Consider the following 20135-nt stretch of genomic DNA (forward strand, 5'->3'; position numbering starts at 1 on the left):
ATTAAACTCACAAACTTGGAAAAGCTAGTATAATACGTGCCGTTAACATTGCTGGATAAAAAAAAAGCCCAGTCCATATTATGCTTGTGCAAAAAAAACCATAAAAAACAAAACAGGTTTACGACCGGTTCTCACTCCTTTAAACCCTGATTATGCTAAAGGTGATGCTGCTGATGCAGGTAGCGACTGTTTGGGGGCGTTACTTTTAACTCTTTTATTCCCCTCCCCTTTGTGCTCCTGAACTTCTCAAAATAACCTTCTCGTTCTTGCCATTCATCATTGTTTCCTCCCGCTTTAAGTTCGGCTTAACTGCACTTTTCGTCAGGAAGATCTTGTCTAATTTTTGCATCCTCATTTAATGTTTCGCGTCCTGAGCACAGCGCCAGAAGCTCAATGACACCTTAACTCGGTCAAATCGATGACAACGACATTTGTGTTTTTGTTGATTGGATCATTGTCTTATCGACTAACAATATATTTGCATAAATACCTGGACAACCCCACAAAGAGACCAGGAGAAAAGGATCTGACGCGGAGAAAGCCGAGCATGGGGGTAAGAAATTGTCAGTTTATTGTTCAGACCAAACACTTTGCACAAGTTGGAATAGCACGGGATGACCACACGCATCTATCCTCCACGCTCTTTAGCTCACAGCAGTGCAGGAACTGCTGGAAAATTATGAACGACTGCCGTCAGATTTGCCCGATAGTGTCTGTGCGCGCGTGTGTATGTGTGTTATTTTCTCTCTCTCCCTCTCTCTCTCCCTCTCCACAAGATCACTACAGCTCTCAGAGCATCACTAGTGTCCAAATATCCCGTCAGCCGTGCACATCGTGTCTGACTTTCTCCCGGATTGGCTGCGGTGAAAGAGTCTCCTCATCGCTGCATTCCCGCATTTATCAGGCGCCGCCGGGCTACATGCTGCTTTTTTAACCGAGCAACTCCTGTTTATTAAAGTGCTGGCTTATTGTTTAACCTCAGCCGGGTCAATGTATATAGACGCGTTCAAACGGATCCTCTTTGAAAGGCTGAACTGCTTGAAGAGAATGTGTGTGTGTCAGCGGCAAGGCAGGTCAGTAGCTTATTTTTCCCTAAATATGAGAAATCTGAGAATCTGTTGTGTGTAATACAAGTATGCATGTGTTTGCCAGAGAGAGAGAGACAGAGAAAGAGAGAGAGACAGAGAGAGAGAGGTGACAGTACAGTGTGTGTTTGTGTGCATGTAAACTAGTGGTAGTGAAGAAGGTGGAGGTTGGCATTAGCAGAGATACCTCAGAGATAAGAGTGTCATTTCTAACAGATGAAGTTTTTCTTTAACAGCTGTGTGTATGTCCGTGTGTGTATGTGTGGTTGTGTTATCCCTATGAAGGCATGAAAAGCTGTTGAAAGTTTGTGGATACCTTTTTTTTCAATTTCAATCTCCTGTTGGAGAAATTGCCTTGATGAAACATAAACAGAAGCTCTTGTTTAGAACACCTGCACCCATTTTGCTGTATAATAGACTGACAGGAACGTATTCCGTACTTCACACCCAGGTGTGTGTGCGTGTCTGTGCTTAGGAGCGTGCATGATTGCCTTGCAGCACTCTGTAAGTGTGATTGTGTTCTGTTGCTGTTTGTTTAGGGTGTGTCCCATTTCGATATGTGGAGCTTGTTAGGGAGTGATGGATGCTGGAACCTGATTTAGAAGTGTGCATTTCTGTGGATTTGCAGAGCACTGAAGGTGATGCTGTAAATGCGAATCGTTAATTTGTTGGGAAAAGGAGAAGCATGTGGTGGTTGATTGCCAACACATGGTCCCTCATGTAGCTCCACTCTTTAACCTGTTTGTTTTCTCATGGTCCCATCCATGAGCTCAGATCCTGTTTTGCACTTTAAGCATGAGGACTCTGGGGTTTTATTCTGCTTTCCTTGTCTTCCTGATTTCAGCTCTCAGCCCATGTTTGAGCCAAGTGGAAATGCATGTTGGCAAGCACAACTCCCCTTTCACTCCAAACAAGAGGAGAGGATAAAAAGAGGTGCATTTCCCCCCTGTCGTAGTAATGCATGTCATCTGGGAGTTGTTGATTGTCTAATTATGTACCTCCTGCGTCCTTCGGTATCATGCATATTTATGCTCCTGTTTTAAGGTGAGGTGTGTGTGTATGTGTGTGTGTGTGTGGAAGGTAGTTTACCCTTGACAGTGCAGGGCTACGCAGGCACATTCTCCCATCTGTGGTCCAAACCTTTGCTCCCAGCTTCTGCATTTGAATTCTGCAGTTGTAGCCTGCTCTATTCTTAGTTCTTAACACTTGGTGTGCAGTCTGATGAAATTTCAACAACAACAATAAATAATGTGCCCATACCAGATCTATGGCTGCAGTTCATACACATTTACAGATTCAACTGAAGATGGCAGGGCTGTGCATATGAAGTGGTTCACTCTGACTTGGGTGGCAAATCAATAACAAATCAATTATGGTGTGCGGACTTACAGTTTACTAACTACCATATATGAAATGTCAAGAAGGCAATGAATGTATCCTTGAGTAAGATCTGAGTTGGACAACGGGGATCAATATCAGGTGGTGAGGGAGGCAGCAGGAGCTGGCGAGGGTCACCTTCACCCATCCCTACTGAATCAGCAGTATCTCTCTTTCCCTGAACACACACTTGAAGGCAGACACGCACACTTGAAGGCCTGCTTGGGTTACCAAACTGCGACCTCACAAAAATGCTCATTACAGAGAAGTGAATCTTCCCTCCATCCCTTTCTGAATTATTCATTTTGTTATTATGATTTCAGACGTTTCTTCATAAGGTTACTGCATGCTTCCCTTTTGTTGATTCTCTTCCCTTTTTCCTTGCTCAGTTTTCTGTATCTTCTTTTAATTTTCCTAATTTCTCCCTGCTTGTCCTTCTCTGCCTTTCTTATCCATCAGATTGTTGAGGAGCTGATCTGCTCTGTTTAATTAAACTGCTCCCTCTTCCTGACGAGAGCTAATCTGGGATCACAGTGAGGGGTGTAATGGATTCAGAAGAGGAGGACCTGTTGTCACAGTGGTGTTCCTCGGGAAGAGCACAGTGTACACAACACATCGCGTCCCAATAATGTGCCCCCTGCCTTGACCTTGATCCCAGGACTCTAAATATACAGTTCCCTCAAGGGGGAAACATCACTGAACTGGTGTTATCCTGCCAGGTGTGTTTGTGTGTGTATGCATGCGTGTATGAGGGATGTCTTCAATGTTGAAATCTTTTTTTTTTTTTTTTTTGCAAATGTTTCATAAAATCTCACAATTTTTAATTTAAAAGTTCATATGATTATTTTTAAAAAAATTTTTTTTATCTTTTCAGCTTTCCATGTAGAGTCTTTATTAAGTGACAGAGGGAGATTTATTTATTTATTTATTTAGTGTTTCTCAGCCGACAAGCATTTAATCTTTTATTTCTAAATCTGCCACTGCTGTCTGCTCTGTGTTGAGCAATCCCGTGCCCTAGATTTGAAAGTGAGTGAGCATCAGAGAGGTTTTAGTACACCCCATGTTGTTTGCACGGTCTGGTGTAAATGTTGAGCGTCAAAGGGAGGGGTCAGGACGTAGATGTGAGATGATGGTGCGCTTCATGCCGGCAGAATTCTCTTATATGTTTTCTGTCTGTCTGCTGCTCCATTGGTGTGTTTATTATTACAGGATAAATTTAAAGTCACTTTATTTAAGGTGCTTTACTTGGCTGACCCTCACTTAAAAAAAAAATCACTTGTAAAAAAAAAAAAGGAGGGGGGGGGGCATGTATGTAAAATCTAAGATCAATGACAGAAAGTTTAATATATCATTAAAAGCAGGTTTGTACTGGTATCTAAATACTTCACTAAATTAACTGTTATTCATTTATTATCTATACCGCTTAGTCCATTATGGGTAAGCTGGAGCCTATCCCAGCATTTTAACAGGTGAGAGGCGGGTACACCCAGGACTGGCCACCAGTCCATCACAGGGCTAACACAGACAGAGACAAACAACCATTCACACACACACTCACTGCACTCATTGCTGCACCTGAGGTTCCTGGTTCCACTCAGATGAAAACATGTTTATGTCTGGAAGAATTTTGGCCACTGACGGCCACCGTCATGCCCATCGGTAATTATTACACACTGGACCTTTTTAAATAATGTGTCTGAATGGTTGATATTTAAAAAGCAACTTTTTGATAATATTTAAGATAAATGTTAAAAATGAAGCCAAATAGTTAAAAAAAAAACAAAAAAAAACAGACTAACACAGATCAAATGGTTTCTGCCAGAGTGTTGTCTCATTTAGTAATTATAGCTCTCCATATTCAACCAGTTCAATGCAAAGTTTTAGGACAATCACAGAGCTCTTTATTTATTTCAAATTTATTTAATATTAAGCATTTTCACATTTTTTTCTTTTTTGTTGCGTATCCTCACTGCACTGAGTGAAGACTCTCTCTCATGTTAGCTGACAAAATCTTTACAATGACCTGTTAGTATGTCACATACACTACAAAAAGTTAGGGATAATTAACTTTCAGGTTTAATTGACAGAAAATGTAAAAAGTTAATCCTACAATGAAATATCATTACTAGAAAATTTTAGTGGAATCATCTCATGGTAATTCCCTCATCTCAAATAATTTATTGAAACAAAAGCTTAAAGCAGTGATGGGTATACCGCAACATAAAATATTAATGTCTCAATAATTCTTCATGTGTTAGGTGTCTTCTTAGTCTGATGATGTCAAAATGTGAACAGTATGATGAAGAGGGCTGTTGTTGTTGAACCAGAACATTTATTGGAGGAGAAAGTGCAAAAAGCACTTACACATTGAAAAGTGTTGCATGTGTATTCAGAAGTTTAGAGAATATCAAATCAGGTTCACTTAAAGGCAGTAGTGCAGTGGCCGAGAAGTGCAAAACACATTTACAATTTCTAAAGCAAAATCAGGTTAAAAAATGCATTTACATTTTGAAAATAAATTTATATTTTAGAAAACAAATGTTCAAAAGATTAAACTCAGACAAATCTACAAGAGACAAAATACAAATTGTAAAGAGATCTTCTGAATACTGGAAATGACAGAGACGACATCGTCTTGTATTTCATGAAAGTTTTGATAACTGAACAATGTTTCTTTTTTTCCTTTTTGTAGAGTCGTATCCAGTCAGTTTACAACTTTTTGTTCTTCCTGTGTACAGTCTCTGGAACGTTTTCATGAAACATGTTCCGTGCAGTACTTGCACTCAAGGAGCATCAGTCTCGCATGTGGGAGACCAGGGTTCGAATCCCCCAGGGGACGAATATTAACACCTTGCAGTTGGGTCCTTAGACAAGACTCTTAACGCTACTGCCTAACCATTCTAAGTTGCTTTGGATAAAAGCGTCAGCTAAATGACTGTAATGTAATGTAAAGAACCGCCACAGACTTCCTGTGTGTAGCTGAACTACAAATGATTTGTTTGAACTACAAGATGAGGTCATCGCCACATCACTTCCGGTATTTAGGACATTACCTTAACCTTTAAGAGCACACAAATGTTTAATATCTTGTAAATTTGTTTTCAAATTTGCAAATGTGCTTCATGAAATAAATTAGTTTTTTGAAATGTAAAGGTGTTTTGCACTTCTCGGCCACACATCGTACATTGAAGGTGCATTCTGACATCAAACAAAAGCTGAATATCCATAACTGTTTGTGTAATGTTGCATCACTATTTCTGCAATTTTGTAAGAAAATGTTAAAATATTGTTTAATTCCACCTGTTTTACATGTGAATGTGGGAATGTTTACCCTGCACTTTATGTCTTGTGTTGTTAAGTACAGGAAAGGTTTGTAGTATTTCTTGCAGTCTTTTAAAATGGCCTTGATTAATAGTTTTTCGTCCTTTTTTAGGTATTGTCTTTTCTTTGGACAATGATTGCTTTTTCACTCATTTTCAGACCAGTCCTTGTAGTGAAGGTTTTCAGAGGAATATGTGTGTTTTTTAGTTTTGTTATTAACACTGACCTATATTTTCCTCATGCATTAAAAAAGGCTCCTAACTCATGAACCAGTGTTGTGTCAACACAACTTAGCCAAGAACCAGTTTTAAATAGATCTTTAAGTACGTTCTTACCTGCAGCCTGTTGCAAAACCACATACTTTGCTCCCATTTCTTTAGTTGCAGGGAAAAATAGCCCAGTTTGACAAACATAGAGCAATATTTTACAAGATAAAATACAAGGTAATTCACAGAAAAGCCATTAGCTGAGAATTTGATACAATTCAGCACAGTGTATAGAGAGTCTTCAAAATGTTGAGGAAACTGGATGTTTGCAGAGAAAAGAAGAAGTGACAGGCCTAAGAATGATTTATAACAGAAGAACAGTAGTATAAAATGATGTCCTTAAGAAAAAGGAAAGAAATCCATCAGAGACCCGACACAGAACCTGAGAGATGCATCTGACCCTTCATTTGACCGTCTACTGTCCACCGAAGCCTCATCAGAAATGGTCTCTATGGAAGGGTGGCTGCCAAGAAGCCATTCCTAAGGAAAGGAATCAAGGAGAAAAATCTGAGATACGCCCAATGACACGAGGAATGGACTGAAAATCAGAGGCAACAGGTCTTACTGAGTGACAAATCCTCCCCAGAGCCAGGACCTCAACATTATTAAAGCAGTGTGGGATCATCTTGACAGAGAATGAGACAAAAGGCAGCCAACATCCAAAAAATGAGCTTTGGAAAGACCTGCAAGAGGCCTGGAGAACTATTCCTGAAAACTGCTTAAAGAAATCACAAGAAAACCTGTCAAAGAGGGATTAGGCTTAGAATTTCCATTTCCATTTGCACATTTTAGTAAATTGCTGCACCTGTTTCCTGTTTTCTTGGCAATAAATTAAGAAATAAGAATTTTTCCGCAGTACTGCACATGTATCAATACCTGAGCTGACAATATAGCAAGATGAGTTGGAAACTGTCGGAGACATAGCTTCAAAAAAAAGAAAAAAAAAAAAAAAAACAGTATTCTGTCTCTAGAAAATAGGAAATATAATGAAAAACCCACACATCATTTCACAGCTTCAGTGATCCAAATGTCCCATGATCAAATTAGCTGTTTGGTCTCATCAAGAGGCCAAAACACATAAGTGTCTGATTTAATGAGTAGACCTAACCTTTGCTCTGTAACTTTGGGATGACTTATAAAGACTCAGAAAGAAAAGAAATAAATCTCAAGTGGTATTGTTTGTTCACTGCCAACATTCAATAAAAGACTGACAAATGGAGCTTTAGGCATTCTGGTCACATTCAGAGTGACAGAACACACAGTCAGTCCATCAATATCCACCAAAATCTCCATTTAGTTAAGACAGCTATTCCCTGCCTCGAACTCTCAGTGTGCATGTATAAAATACAAAATAAGCTTACATGAATTCAAAGTGCATTCTAGCTGAGCTAATTGAACAGCTAATTTCATTACTGCAGACTTCATTCAGAGCGGAAACCAAATGTCAACGACAGAGCGAGCATGGCTGTACAATGTCAAACCAGCAGATGCTTTTATGAGAATAGACCAATTCTACTCTTCATTTAGTGCAGAAAACAATTCCATGACATGAACATTTGGAGTTACACAATCAGACTGAGGGAAGCAGGGTTTGATTAGAGCACCGGTTCCCAGCAGAAGCTGATTGTGTTAAAAGTTTGTCAGGCTTACTAAAATTTTACAAACTCTGCTGTGGTCAAAGCCGATTATGTCAGCGAGTGATCTCCAAGCTGGGAGACGGCTTTGATGTGGATGAGGGCCGGCATTTAGATAGACATCAGGAACATGTGGAGAATTACGGGAGGTGACAGTCGGTGCTTTCTCCTTAAAGCCTCACTCGTATTATTGATAGTGGGCAGTAGAAAAGGTAAAGACATTGCTGCACCACTGTGGATAAAATCTTCATTAGCTTCGCTATTTGATATAGAAAAGATCTTGGAAAAACATTTAGACTATCTTGGCTTAAGCTGAACTAAATTTGAATTTAAGAGTGTGATGAGTTTATTGCACACTACAGGAGAATAATTATGAAACATACAGAATTTCATTATCTGCTTATTCTCATTTAAATAAAGTGCCAAAATGTGTAATTTAGAATAAATCCTGATTAACTGTCTAGTCTCTAATGAAAATGACAAATACTGGTAGCAGATGTGTGGTCAAAGAAAATGGTTTCAATGGAAAAGTGTGCACTGCGGACCTGAGTAAATCACACAAGGTAAGATGTTGTTATTTTCCAGCCTTGCCAGAGCTAATTTATATAGAGCAATTCAATTATTCATTTGTCTTAATTGATGTGTTTTGCTTACACGCTTTTTTTTAAAGGTCTTTCAAGACATTCCTGTGGCCAAGTGTCAAGAGCTATTCCCTCTTGTCCTTGCATCCTTGCTTCAAGTTGACTTTGAATTATCGAGCTCCGTGGCAAAGCTCATCTCTGTAACTTTAATAAATTAACACCCCGGAGATCCAACCTGAAATAACTGCTTAGTTCATTTATCCTGTGATAAAGATATTCTGCTCATGACTACAAGCTTCCAGGGGTAAAATAGCTCCATCTTTTTTAAGACTAATCACTGTAAAGAATTTAATTGCATAGGACCACTGCTGCACTGTAAGGTATGATTACATTGCAGCAGCTGAAAAGTAAAACTGGTTAAGACTATAAGCTTAAAAGAATAGTTTGACTCTTTTTTTATGGAAAAATTAATTATTGTGGTTAATTAACTTAATTCTCTGGATAAAACAAGCACAAGTGTTCCTGCAATTTAGAGCAAAGAGTCATTTTAAGCAGAGAACTCTGTGTGGCGCAGCTGTTTATACTCCACACCGAGTCATAATAGCCTCTAAGCATATGGTGCATGCACCCTGAATAAAGAAATATAGTGTGGAATTAAAAAAAAGTATTTCCAAGAATAGCTCACGAGCAAAGAGGATGTGTGTTTTACCACTGACAGATTGCTGTGGTTTGAAGTTACAGGGAAGGCTGGTGTTTGGAGCTGTAAAGATTCAGAGCATGTCGCTGCTAGAGAGGAAGTCAGGGAAACATGATATGTGTTGGTCAGCTCTTTTCTGACCTAAAGGTCAAAAATCTCTATAGAGCATTCTTTTTATAGAGTAAGATATTGTTGAATTCCTATATTGTGTTCTCCTCTCTACAAATTTTGACTATGTAATTTATGCAATGTGTATATAGTTTTTAGCCATGCTTGCAGTTTGGCCTTACAGGGAGGGAAATGTCACCACTTGAGTTTTTGGGTATGTAAAAAACAAGTGAGAAGTGACCTTTTTTGGACAAGAAGGTGAAGTCAAAGGGTGATACTTGTTTTTTTTTTTTGTTTGTTTTGTTGTGTTTTTTATTTTTAATTAAATCAAGGAATCATCAGCAGCAGGGATGAAAATATCTAATGGCACTTTGAAGACCTCAATTAAAGTAATATTAGCTTGTTTCTCAAGCTAGAAATGTTTTGGAGACTTGAAGGCATTATTGATATTTTACTGGTTGAATGTAAATCTTTACATCTGAATTCTGCCGCCTTTTGTAATGGGAACTGTATTTGAAAAATAATGACTTTTTGTTTAAAATCCCTTTGGATGACACATATTGTGAAACTAGAGCCTCATCCCAGGCAGAGTTATACTAGGGGATTTTTAGAGTTAAACACAAGTTTAATGTTTTAAATGGGAAAAAATAAAAGATTTACTGGCCAAAGGTAGGTTAGGTAAAAAAAAAAAAAAGGCAACACAAGTCCAGGGAGCAGACTTGTTTTCTGTTACCAGAACTGTCAACCCTATGTTCAGTTTCCGCTTGACTTCATCTTCCACATAATAAACTTCCATGGGGTTAAGAGTTAGAATTCCCCCCACTTACTAAATAGAAACATAGATGCCTGAATTTAATGTAAATTCAAAAAACCATGTCAGCATATCTGTTTTGACAGAGTTTGAAGAGTCTGTCAAAAAAAGGTGTTGTGGGAAAGCTGTGTAACAGTGTTGGTTGTCAGAGGTTTTACTCAGTAACAACATTTGCATCAACCTGCCATACTGGAAAGGGACTGGGCACAGAGGATCTATTTCAAGTCATCTGGGCTAGCTTAACACACCTGGGTGTTAAACATGTAAACGTTTTGTTTCAAGTAAAACTTTATTAGATATTACATGTCTGGGCTGAATGTGCCCCAGCTGACGCAGCAGATGGTAAAGCAGGGCATGTGGAATTAGCTGGTCTGATGAGAGAAATGACTGGATCCTGAGAACCAGCCCAATCTGCTGCTAAATCATGAAGTTGTCCTGAAGCAAAAAATATTTTATTCATATGAACAGACAGAGTCTGACTTTTACTTTAACCCTAGCACATGCTTTGCCTTTGTAAGTGTGTGAGGCATGCTGGAGGTTATGTCTCCTCTCCTCTGACTGGCCCTTGTTTGTTTTTAAGGTCAGTCAAATGATTATCTTGATAATGGACAAAATATCTTCTATTACAAGCAGCACTTAACCCATACTCTAACATTGAATTATATTAATACATCTTCCATCATTATTACAGCCAATAAAGAATCTTTTCTGCTAGTATTTCTGCGACTTGTACAGCCATCGTCTTTATTTAACTATAGTCAGTATTTTTACAGCTACTGCTATTATTGTTAATAAGCAGTGTACTGTAACAATTTGTGGTAGTTTACATCTATTGCCTGGTAATGTTGAATTACATCTAAATTAATTGAATAGAAATTAAATAGTTAAACTTCATTGTTTACCTAAATAAAAAGTTAAAATGAAAAAGGCAGGCATATGATATATTGATGATATTATATTTAAGATTTATTCCCATTCAAAATATTTTGCCTGTCACTACTAGTGTAGATTATATCACTAGCTAAACAACTTTCATTATAACTACTACAATTAATATAAAAAAAAACCTGCTGTCCTACAGGAAAGCCACTATTTCTTAGATTTCTTGTTAAATACATTCTTATGGCCCTGTAAGCTAGTAAATGGAACATTTCAAGATGTGGTAGAAATTTGGTTCAATATTTGTTCTCCAAACCCTAACCCAGTAGTTTTATGGCTCTTAACCCCAAGAACACGTATTAGGTTTCTTGACCTGACCAAGTGAAGTGAAGGCAGGCAATTTGTGAGAACAAATGGGAAATGTAGTTAAAGCAACACTATGTAAGTTTCTAACCTTAAACTCTGTGTTTCTGACTCATTTTGATGGTACTCTGACATTCATTGTGCACATCACAGATGTCCGACGTTGCCCTGCAGTGTCCTGATGCTGAGAAACTGCGCTTCTCAACTTTGTGTTCCAGCCCAGAGCCTCATGTGACAACTGCATTTTGCTTTACGGGACTGTATCACACGGCACATAAAATGCTCACCATGACTGAACTACATGTGAAATGAAGTTACGGCATGATGTCTATAGTTAGGGACATACATTTCTAGGGTGGATGTAAACAGGGTGTCATACTTGTAGCTAACAGTCTCTGGATTTGGTGCCTTTTTTTCTACTATGTTCATGTACAAAAGAAAAAAAAAGTCATGTGCAAAACCAGATATCTATAGATTAGGTTTCATGAATTACTATGAAACTTTACTACAATCCAACCACAAAAACAACAAACTATAATAATAACTATAACTATAATGATAATGATTAAATTTAACATACTTTAAATAAAATAGTAAACATTACCTGCTAAATGACACCTTGTCATCATGAGCACAGTGTTGATGTTTAGCTAATTAAGATTAAATTGGAAGTATACTATGTATAGTTTCATGGAGCTGAAGCAGAACTATGGACTCTTAATCTTGTTTTGATTTCAAGCAGCATGAGTCAGTGAATATGAAGTCATCATCTTACCCTCTCATCAGTTAAATGTCATGTAATGCCATTAAAGAAATTCCATGTGACAGCTCAGTTTGTTCATACACAAGCTGACTTTAAAAGAGACTGAACTCCATAATACACTGAATTGCCTGAATGTCTAATATGAAAATGAGATTAGCAGAATATTCCTCCTCTGCCTTGATGACAGCCTAGTGCTGTGTTTTTAATGGATATGGTTGAAATGAGTGTGCAGGGGCAGTGTGTGGCATCAACACCAACCAGCAGAGACAAGAGCTAAGCGATGTTGGGGTGTGTGTCTGTGGTGGGAAGAGTCCAGGCGTCTGTGGACCTGACAGGCTGTGCCTCATTAAACCCCCATCAGACGCGGGAGGTCAAGACAACAGTTACATCTCAGGCGACACACTCTGCCTCTATCCATAATATGGAGACACACAGTCTTACTGCATACTTCCAAATGGATAATACTTCAAACCTATCAGTTGTTTTATTTTTAGCATTTTAATCTTTACTACTGACAAATCTTTAGAGAAAGCACAAAGACCCGAGTGGCTTATAGAGAAATTATTCCAGATTGATGCACATTGAACTATGTTGTTTAATGTTAAATGTTTAAAGTTACTTTCCTCTCACTTGTAGTGTTTCTCTGTGTTGTGTGTGGCCAGATGGCTGGCTGGCTTTGGGGAAGCAGGTCGACAGTGTTGCCGCAGAAGGTTTCACAGTGGGGTAGGCAGAGAGAAGGACTGGGGGCACTGTTTGGCAAGGATGACGTGAAAAGCATAATTTCAAGATGAAAGAAACAGCAACATTTATTTGATCGTGTCTTACAGAAATGTGCTAGAACAACACTGATAGCTGTTCCCTGTAATATGAGACTAAAATGCAAGTTGTCTGGTTTTTGGGATCCTGATGTTATAGCAGAACCTGAACCTGAACCGTTTCTCTATTTTTTTTTTTTACTCACGTTTCCTGAGGTTCACTCCTGCAAGGTCAGACGAGTGAGTCCTATGCCAACCTCAGGCTGTGCGGCGTCTCTCGATCTTTTTGACCTCTGCGTTTTCCTTTTTTGTCTCCTCTCTCATTGGTCCCTGAGTGCAGAACAGAAAACACTAACAATTCATATTTCATTGTTACATTGTTCTGCTTTCACAGCAGTTTGAGCTTGCGACACCCCCCATCCCCCATTCCTTATTTGTCCATCTCTCTTCAAATAAAGCACCAGGGAATTAACTTTTTTAGTTGAGCTGTAGGAGAGTGGATAGAGGAGTATATCTGTCAGATCTGCCTGTTGAATCGTCAGTCAAGTGGAACGGATTAGATATATCCTGCTCACTTCCCACTCTCTCAATCAGTTTTATTAGGCCTACTAGGCGTGAGTACCTAAAAGGGGGCTTTAAGCGTGATGCTGAACTCTAGGTATGTTAATCCCATCAGGTTTAGGATCACTGAAAAATTTTACTTTGACATTTCATTTAAGAAGATTGCATCTCGGTGAAGTTGTTTGTAATTGCTATTAATAATTGCTGTATAATAAAACATCAAGCTGGTACATCGATTTAAAGATCACTGAGCCAATGGCATTGATGCAAATTGAAAATATCTAAAAATATCAAACATAAATTCAGTTGTAAGACATGCTCAAGAAGGAATTGTTTTTTTTCCTAACAAACTATATATATACATATATATACATATATAAATATATATATATATATATATATATATATATATATATTAGGGCTGTCAAAAATAATGTGTTAACGACAGTAACTAATTAATATAATTAATTGCGTTAATAAAGCAATTAACACATGCACGACATAACAAGGCTACTACATCCGTCATTTCTCCGTTATGACGGCAGGACATGGAGGTGTTTAGAGGCAAGATGGAAAAGATGAGCCTGATGACTTTATGGATGGATTAGAGAAAAAAACGAACATTGATGGAACGTCGCGCTCGTGGAGGATGATGGTGTTTTAACACACACACACTTTTTCCGTTGAGAGGGTTCACTCCCTCACTTTTTTTTTTCTTTTCTTTTCCTGCGTTGTGCACAAACGTGGCTGGTCTAGTGGCTCTCTGGTCTTCTCTGTGTCTGCTCTTCCTCTCCGTCTCCTGTTGTTCCGTGAATCATGATGCCTGACGGTCATCAGCTGATTAGCTTTTCTGTCACTAGTACCGTCTCTTGTAGTGTTATGATTCAGGTGAGAAGGAGGAAACTAGCGGTTCATGGTTCACACCAGCACATATTTACCACACAGTATTGTTTTTTGCTGGGCCCCTCTCAAACACAGTAGCTGACATGTGTAGAAAGGATTTGCACAGCTACTCAGGGGCGGGTCCAGAAAAGTTTTGATGGGGGGCCAGGCAGGAGCACTGGCCAGGAAAAGGGGGCACAAAACCTTTGTGTTTTTAGCCTGATCATCAGTTTTTATTGGAGTTTCTTCATTAATATCAGCTGTTTAACTTCTTTAGTCAACATATGGTGGTTTTATGACAGATATTATCACCATGTGATGTGCAGACAGTTGGTGAGATGATGCTGGATGAATTCTGCATCATGATCTAGAACATGGCAGAGATGATGCAGAACATAATAGAATTTACTTGCTTACTGGTCACTTGAAGTTATATTACTTGTTGCATTTACTGACCCTTGGGCATCTGATGTTTACCCAAGGGAAGGTCTGTTAACACTAAATATTTGTAAGCATTGGTTTGATTGGTTTGCAGTAAAAACTGGCTAATTTCAGGCACAGTCGGAAATGGTGATTAATCATTATTAATTATGATTATTATGATTAATTCATTTGTAAGCTCGGATTAATCTGATTAAAAATTTGAATAATTTGATGCTCTAATATATATATACATATATATATATATATATATGTATGTATATATATTATTGTATTATACTTGTTACATTAGTCACACACAGTACTATTCAACCACTATGAGCGAATGCATTTTTATTAGCTTATTGCCAATAATGACAAACCTAGTGAGAACAGAAATGGGAACATCTTGCTGGTTTTCTGACTTCTAAGTGGATCAGGGTCCAATCTGATATGATGTCTTTTCCACCCCCGAGCTCCAGCTCTTGAGACATATGGAGCACAGCATATCTGTGAAAGGTGTAAAAGTGTCATTGATCTTCTCTTCTGCTCACTTGTTTTCCTCCAAAATGTTAAATTGCACCCTCACTAACAAGCTTTTTTTTTCATTTGACATGTTATTTTCTTTTTGATCCTGATATCTTGCCGTGTGTGTCTCAGTCTTCCTGCATGTTAAGGTGACAGTGCTGCTCTGATCATGTCAGAGGAGAATTGTCTGTTCTCTTGCATTACAGCTGTCACATCACGGTCGACTCAAACAAATCTTCACCGTGTCAGGCCCATCCACAGCCCACACACTCACAGCTGCTCTTCAGGAAGCATATTGCAACAAAACACATTATTTTCAGCTTTAAACCTCCACAACTGTGCCCTAAGACTTCTCACCTTAACTGCAGCCAGCTGTAGCTTGTACAGAAAACATGCAATCACACCCAATGTTAAAGCAGAAAATAGGAGAATTTGCTAGAATTTGCCAAATATCTTTAATATTTTTATTTTTGTGATAAAATCATACGTTGTATATGAACAAAAAGTTCAAGTATTTAACTCATGGGCTTAGAGTATTTGGTTTATCTATCAAATATTGTTTATACCTGATCATCAAATGCAAACTCAGTTTTCCCGTGTGACTGTAAATGTGCTGGAAAGTGCACCAGCTCCTCTGCTGAGTGGTGATGTATAACATAATGCCAGCCTACAGCATGAACATGCGGGAAATCCTCTGATTCTGTTGGTAAGACAAGCATGTTGCTGCTGTGCTGTGATGTGTTTGCAGAAAACAAAGGCACAATTCCCATGTGGGGCTATTCCTGAATTTCAAGTTGCCACCCTCTTAGTCAGAATATCTTAACCTATAAAGCTGGAATTATTCATGACTTTTACACCTCTGATGTGAAATACTGCAGCTTCCCAGACTGTAGATGGTGATAACTAGCAAAGGTTAAAAAACATAGTCACAGATTCTTTCCCTTGATTATTATGTAATTGACAGTTTCCCCCCCTCTTTTTTCTGTCTCACACATCCTGCTCATCCTGCCTTCCTGTTTTATTTCCTCCCCAGTTCGTTTGCCATGTCTAAGACAGCGGTGAAGAAGCTGCACTGGCGTTCCAAGGTGCAGGACAGCTTTGTCCCCTTGCTAGGCACTTCGGGGGAACTGGGCATCTCCATTGGTGGAGGAGCAGATTATGGAGAGTTTCCTTTTGTCACGTCGGCTCCAGTGGGTGTCCTCACAGTGGGTGATATCATCCTAGAGGTTGGGGGAACACCTGTGCTAGGCATGACATTAGGAGATGTTCGTGGAGTCCTCAACTCTTGCCCACATCCCATCCGTATCAAAACTGTGTCACCAGGTATGACTCAACTTGCAAACATAATTTCACTCATAGATTGTTTTCTGATGTTTTGAGATTATTTTCAAAATATCAAGTTAGACATGGATCGTGTTTCTTTATTTTGAGATTCTAAAAGGCCTTTGCACATCAGTGTGGTAATTTTCACCACATATTGCTGCATGTTTTATAACTTTATAGGATGTCATATTACATTTATCATGTTTACACATCAGTTCTGGTTGTCCACCTCACATTTAAATTTTTGGATCTAACTTGACTTTTCCATTTTTTGGCATCAGTCTAGCACTGTTGTTTGACTGCTCAGAGCTACCATATAAACAAAAGTCATCATTCACAGGCATTAAGAACTTTATGGGAAAAAAAAGTAAATACAGCGGCATTCATGGAATTGATTGGCAGGTCCAAGGGCAGGACCTGGAGAACAGTAACCCCTTTTGAAATCTGACTGGTCCCTGAAGTGCTACGTTACACAGCTACGTTATCAGCAGTTTCCTCCATTTTGCTTCATAATGCAAAAATCCACAAATAATTGATTCATTAAACACAATGTAATCTTTGTGCCACCTTTCTGTGCATGACTATTTTTGTCATGTGACTGATTAAAAAACACGTACAAAGAAAATAGAATATGTGTGCAAAAAGCCTTTAATTGCTATTTAGGAAAGGTTCCACGTTGTTATCTAATAAAAAATGATTATTTCTAGAAGATTTTTCTTATTCTCATTCTTAATCTTATTCCATCCAAGTCTTTATTTTGAGACAGTTTCTTATTATTCTCATCATTTTTATTGAACGCTCACCCTGACAACCTCAGGGCCCACAGACTCTGGAAAGTTTTTAAAAAAGAGAATCAAAACCTTCCTTTTTCAGAGACATTTTCATTTTTAAACTGTTTTATTGCCTGTGTGTTGATGTGATTTTTTCTATTTGTTTATGTTGCCTTTTTAATTAATTTTAATAAATTTTTTTGTAGCACTTTGAGATTGTCCTTCAAGATCGTCCTCTATTTATAATTTACAAATAAAATGCATTATTATGCATTATTATTATAATAATTTGTATACATTAAGTTATTTTTAAGCTAACTTATTTTTCATGAATTCAATCATTTTAGAAAATTTTCAATTAGAATGACTTATGAGATCATATATATATATATATATATATATATATATATATATATATATACACACTTAAACATATATATATATATATATACATATAAAATATGAGTATATAATGTTTATATAGAATATAATATAATATCATATATTTTTTCATAATATATATAATGTTTTGCTTGTTTTTTACATTAATGTACCTCAATGCACTAACTCTTCAGATGGTTTAACTTGTTGCTTTTTATTTTGGTCACCACTGCAAATGCTTCATTAGTCTACACCCAAACAATCTGTTACACTGCTGTCTAAGCTGTCATCTATTATAATCTTGCACAGTAAACCTCCCTTGACTCTCGTAAGCCAAATCTGCAGCTTGTGGCATCCTCTCACTGATTTCAACTTGTCAATTACTCTGCGTGTGTCAAGACGGCTGTTCAACATGAGGGTAGGAGTTCAAAAATACTGATGACACATGACAAGAATGTAGCGATACAGTTTTCTGTCACCCGCAAGAGGCCTTGATGTTGTGAACAAGGGGCTCGGGAAACGGATATCTTTGTTGGCTCTGAGAGGGGCAATATGTCACTGGAGTGTCACCTGGCTGCTGCTACCGATGGCCTTGCTTCCAGATTGATAGCTGATTTGGCCGCAAGGGTGTAAATGGGGACCTTTGCTCCTGGACCCTCTGCTGCTGGTAGATCCATTATCAGCCCTGAAGCCTTCCTGTGACCACCCCCCCCCCCCCCCCCCCCCCCCCCCCCCCCCCCCCCCTCCCGCTCCTATGGGCAGCTTGACTGCATGTAGTGTGGACAGTGATGGATGTGCTGACGCTTTGGGTTGCTGTTGCACACCTCCTCCTCCCACTTCTACTACTACTACAACTCCCTCTTCTCCAGCCTTCAAATATAGGATACCAAACTACATTCTCCAGAGACAGGAAGCACTTTAGAGTTTTTAGAACTAATGCTAAGAACAAAAACAGAATTTCAATGCCACAGAAATGAAACTCAAAAGTTTAAAGATGGTTTTATGACAGCTTAGCCTTAGAGGCTCTTTTTTTCCCATTGCTCATCCTTATGTTTGCAAATTGTGTAAAACTCATTCGTTCAGGCCTGACTTTTGCTCTGTAACAGGATAGAAAACAACTGCTGTTTCGTAACATGCTAAACAAAAGCTCATGATTTTCCCAAAAGGCATCAGCCTAGATTAATTTCCCTTTACAGGCAGCAGTCATATGTGACCAGTCATACATACATACATACATACATGCAGCTGACTGCCTTTGCTAACAAAGCTATGCTCTTTGACACACCAAATTCAGTCTGCTACTGGGTAGAGCTATTGTAACAGACAGTGGTGGTACAGAGGTGTTGGGGGAGAAGACAGCTAGGCGGCAGCACTGCAGGGGAGGCATGGAGCGCTCGTCTGTCAGGGTGACAAGCGGAGGAAGCGCACAGGTCATCAATAACAGCAAGTGGCCTGTCATCAGAGGCCGTAAAGCACTCGAGAAAATATTAAGAGACCACAGAGAGGAAACTAAACCCTGGTGATCGACTCTGCCTTTCTTGGTGACAGCTCCAGCTCTTGCGTCTGTAGCAATTAACCTCAGTATGCTACATGTATGTATGAGGGATTTTAAAAAACATTTCACAGTCAAGATCTGTATATTTTAATAAAAGGATCAGTAGGTGTGAATGTGAGGGTCTAGGCTGTAAATTAAGCCTGACAGGAGTACAGACTCCTACTTCAGTCACATCAGAACAAGCATCATCACAAAGCATACTGAGCTGATTTCTATCTATCTTTCTTCCTCTCTTTTTTCTTCTGCTTCACCCTCTCCATGCTATTCTTGTTTTGTTTGCCCTCCCCTCAGGCACCACATTGTGCAAGGATCTCAGGTTATATCTGAGTAAGTGCTTCACACCCGGCTCAGTGGACAGCCAACTTCAGCAGGTCATCAGAGAGAACCTCTACCTCCGAGCGGTACCTTGTAAGTACATCTCATAATGTTAATCTATCCCTCTATATGTTGTATACTTATGTATTTTCTTTCCTATCTTCATGCCCTTTAAGTCTCCTTTGCATACACTTACACTGCTAATGACGTGCGCTGCATTTTATGTCTAATGTGAATATTATGTTTACTGTCACCAGGCTTATGCTAATAAATTACCTGGGCATATCTATTTTGTTCATGACCAGCTTCATTAATTTTGTGACAACATATCTCCTGTTGCTGTATTGTGAATATTATGGTGTTAATTAGCACTTAAGCACACATCACTGTTTCCCACCCTTCCTGGTGTCACTGTATGCTTGTGCTCGGTGACTTAATTAACTAATGAAAAAACCTGGCATGTGAGGATGTTAGTTAAACGTCTAAATTATCTTAAATAATTTTTTTACGAGACAGAAAACAACTATGTATCAGATTGGATATAAGCAAAAAAGTCATTTATTATCATTTATTGTGTGTAGCTGCCTGCCATTTTTAATCCACCCTGCAGGGCTCCAGGATGTTTGTTGGGGTTGGTGTGAAGATGGTAAATGTGATGTAGTTGTATGTAACAGGATCTTTTTTTAGGCTGCACAGGCACTTTAATTTAGATTATAATGAATAAAACCAAGCACAGTGGCAGCCAAAGGCAGCTAGTAGT

At 38.6% G+C, this 20135-nt stretch overlaps 1 protein-coding gene across 4 annotated transcripts in view; it reads left to right on the top strand.

The window, feature by feature from the left end:
• Positions 1 to 262: 262 nt before the first annotated feature.
• Positions 263 to 20135, top strand: part of LOC121651250 (membrane-associated guanylate kinase, WW and PDZ domain-containing protein 3) — a 46188-nt gene continuing 26315 nt past the window's right edge. For 2 of the 4 annotated variants that reach the window (XM_042003273.1, XM_042003274.1), the window contains exons 1-3: positions 796 to 1073; positions 16065 to 16354; positions 19352 to 19468. In XM_042003273.1, the coding sequence (XP_041859207.1) occupies positions 991 to 1073; positions 16065 to 16354; positions 19352 to 19468 (490 nt within the window). In that variant the 5' untranslated portion in view covers positions 796 to 990. Of the gene's footprint in view, positions 554 to 795; positions 1074 to 16064; positions 16355 to 19351; positions 19469 to 20135 lie in introns of those variants that run through there. The other 2 variants (XM_042003272.1, XM_042003271.1) reach the window with 2 other exon arrangements.

The sequence above is a fragment of the Melanotaenia boesemani genome, chromosome 13, assembly GCF_017639745.1.
Source record: "Melanotaenia boesemani isolate fMelBoe1 chromosome 13, fMelBoe1.pri, whole genome shotgun sequence".
Taxonomy (NCBI): domain Eukaryota; kingdom Metazoa; phylum Chordata; class Actinopteri; order Atheriniformes; family Melanotaeniidae; genus Melanotaenia; species Melanotaenia boesemani.